Below are 2,942 nucleotides of genomic sequence, written 5' to 3'. Positions count from 1 at the left end.
CATCTGGTTGGGGGGTGTCCAGGTGTTGAGATGGGGGGCATTCACAGCGTCCTAGGTTGCTGAGAGCACTTAGTAACCTGGGACTCTCTGTCTGGCATTATGCCCAGCTCTCTGATGTCACCAGTTGTCTAGAGCTGGCTTGCGTCCCGCTGAGCTTCTGGCGCCCAGTGACGTCAGTGAGCTGGGCGGGATGGTAGACAGAGCCTCTGACAGTGCAGTTTGCACCCCCCTACCACCACACCTCCCTGCCCTGGAGAAGCAAGAGTGAGTAAGTGCAAAATCCCTGTCAACACCCCCCTACTTTGCACACTCTGTGACCAAAAGGCCAAAAGTGGATACTTGACCTCCACACCTTTATGAGCTTGTTGGACTTCCCATTCCAACCATGGCCATTAATATGTAGTTGTAGTCATGAGAAGACCTGGCTCACAATCAGCATGTCAATTCATCCCAAAGGAGTTCAGTAGGGTTGAGGTCAGGGCTCTGTGCAGGACACTTAAGTTCCTTCACCCCAAACTGGTCACACCATGTCTTTATGGAACTGTGCTCCTATGTTCCATAAGGTGTTCCTATGTTCCATAGGGTTGAGATCAGGGCTCTGGTGTGGAGGAACTTGAGTGACCTTCACAAGCTGGTGAAACCATGTCTTTATGGTGCTGGCTTTGTACACAAGGGACAAGTCATGGTGGAACAGAAAAGGGTCTTCAACAAACTGTGACAAAGGCTGGAAGAGCACAATTGTCTACAATGTCTTTGTATGATGGAGTATTAACAGGACTCTTTATTTGGGAGGGGGGCTCACATACTTTTGGCCATAGAGGTAGGTGTAATACTTACAGGTGAAACTCGAATAATTAGAATATCGTGCAAAGTTCATTTATTTCACTAATGCAACTTAAAAGGTGAAACTAATATATGAGATAGACACATTAAATGCAAAGCAAGATAATTCAAGCCGTGATTTGTCATCATTGTGATGATTATGGCTTACAGCTCATGAAAACCCCAAGAACCCCAAATCCACAACCTCAAAAAAGTAGATTATTACATGCAATCAATAAAACAAGGATTGTACATAGAACAATATCGGACCTCTGAAAAGTACAAGCATGCATATGTACTCAGTACTTGGTTTGGGCCCCTTTTGCAGCACTTACTGCAATTACTTTTGCACGATATTCTAATTATTCGAGTTTCACCTGTATGTGTCAACACCACATGTTGGGTTCGCATCACTGTTGGAGATGGAAGCTCATCATATCATCGTATTCAGTAAGGTTGAGGTCAAGGCTCTGTGCAGGACAGTCGAGTTCCTCCACACCAAACTGGTCACACCATGTCTTTATGGAACTGGCTTTGTACACGGGGGGCAGTCATGGTGGAACAGAAGAGGATCTTCACCAAACTGTAACCACAACTTTGGAAGAGCACACTTGTCTACAATGTCTTTGTATGATGTAGAATTACCAGAACCTTCACAGGAGACACCTGAGCTCCATCATTTGGAGACATGTACCATGTAGTAGTAGGTGTGATGGTCAGGTGTCCACAAACGTTTGGCCAGATAGTGTATTATCTGTGTTGTGTATTTGTCTCATACCTGATTCTTGATGATGTCGCTTAGTTTGTACTGCACTGTGGAAGATGATGGCACTAAATAAATATATGTATAATAAAAGTTATGTCTGTATGTGTAATGGATAACAAATTGTCTCCCCTCCCCCTCAACACTCTTCTGTCTTCTTATTTCCCTCCAGGAAAACAGAAATACCTTTGTGCCAGCCGAAATGACTGCACCATCGACAAATTCCGGAGGAAAAACTGTCCGTCGTGCCGTTTGCGAAAATGTTACGAGGCTGGCATGACATTAGGAGGTAAAATATATGAAATATTCATTCTCTCAAAGTATGTGCAGACCATGCCATGAACATGTATCACTGTGTCATTAAATAAGTTCATCCTAAGCCATAACTTTTTATTATTATTATTCAGATTAAAATGCTGTTCAGCCAACCTTGTGACCATGATAAGGCCTCAGACACAGTGCCCCCATGCTGGAATACAAAAGTGTAAAGTACATATTCCATCACCCTTCATCAGGGCTACAAATTAGACAAGAAAGTGTATATAGGTGGTATAGGAACATAAATATGTAGGGATATACAGTACAAAACTGAGGAGCCACGTACAGACTGGGCCGGATTTCCCACCAGGTCAACCAAGGCCCGGCCTTGGGGCAGCAGGGAATAGAGGGGCAGCAGTGATGTGGAATTCCTATCTCCCGATGCCCGGAGCATGCAGTTCCAGGCGCCGGGCAAGTAATTATTTTCTACATTTAGCCCTGCTTTGGGCAAGCAGAGCTAACTGTACAGCAGGGAAGCCGCCACTTGTTTTGTACAAGTGATCTCGGCGATGTCACTGAGATCACTTGTATGAAGCCTGCAGGTCTGCCATTCTCCATTGGGGGGGGTGTGGCGGGTAGGGGGACGCATTGAGGTACCTGGCCTTGGGGAATAAATGCGGCCCTGGGTACAGATAGGGCATGTGTGAAGGAGATATAAAAATGTAGCTGTAAAAGTATTACAAATTCTATTAAAAACTAATAAAAATTTTAAAAAGTACAATTATATATTTTTAAATAACATGTAGATCCCTACTCTAATCAAAATGAAAAAAAGAAGGCAGTCTTTAGGTTTGCCATCCACACGGATGTATGCTGGTAGATTGTAATCCGCTCAGGGGAAAAAAACGATGTATTACTTTCTTGTAATTGTACAATTTGACATGCTATTCTTTATTTCTCTTTTTGTTTATTTCTCTTTTGTTTACATGTGACATGAGTATATGATATTCTTTTACGCTTTGGCATTTGATGTTTTACTGGAAACTCAATAAAATGTTTTTTTTTAAAAATAAAAAATAAAAAAATAATATATAATATA

General features: G+C 42.6%; 1 protein-coding gene across 1 annotated transcript in view; it reads left to right on the top strand.

Annotated features, from left to right (window-relative positions):
* The window catches only part of AR (androgen receptor), a 124,014-nt gene that overhangs the window by 93,581 nt on the left and 27,491 nt on the right, over positions 1–2,942 (top strand). Inside the window, exon 3 of the mRNA XM_018554751.1 lies at positions 1,758–1,874. Coding sequence (XP_018410253.1) covers positions 1,758–1,874 — 117 coding nt within the window. The remainder of the gene's footprint in view (positions 1–1,757; positions 1,875–2,942) is intronic.

This window comes from Nanorana parkeri, unplaced genomic scaffold (genome assembly GCF_000935625.1).
Source record: "Nanorana parkeri isolate BGI_ZX_2015 unplaced genomic scaffold, ASM93562v1 scaffold171, whole genome shotgun sequence".
Classification (NCBI taxonomy): Eukaryota; Metazoa; Chordata; class Amphibia; order Anura; family Dicroglossidae; genus Nanorana; species Nanorana parkeri.
This window is presented reverse-complemented; position numbering and strand designations above follow the sequence as displayed.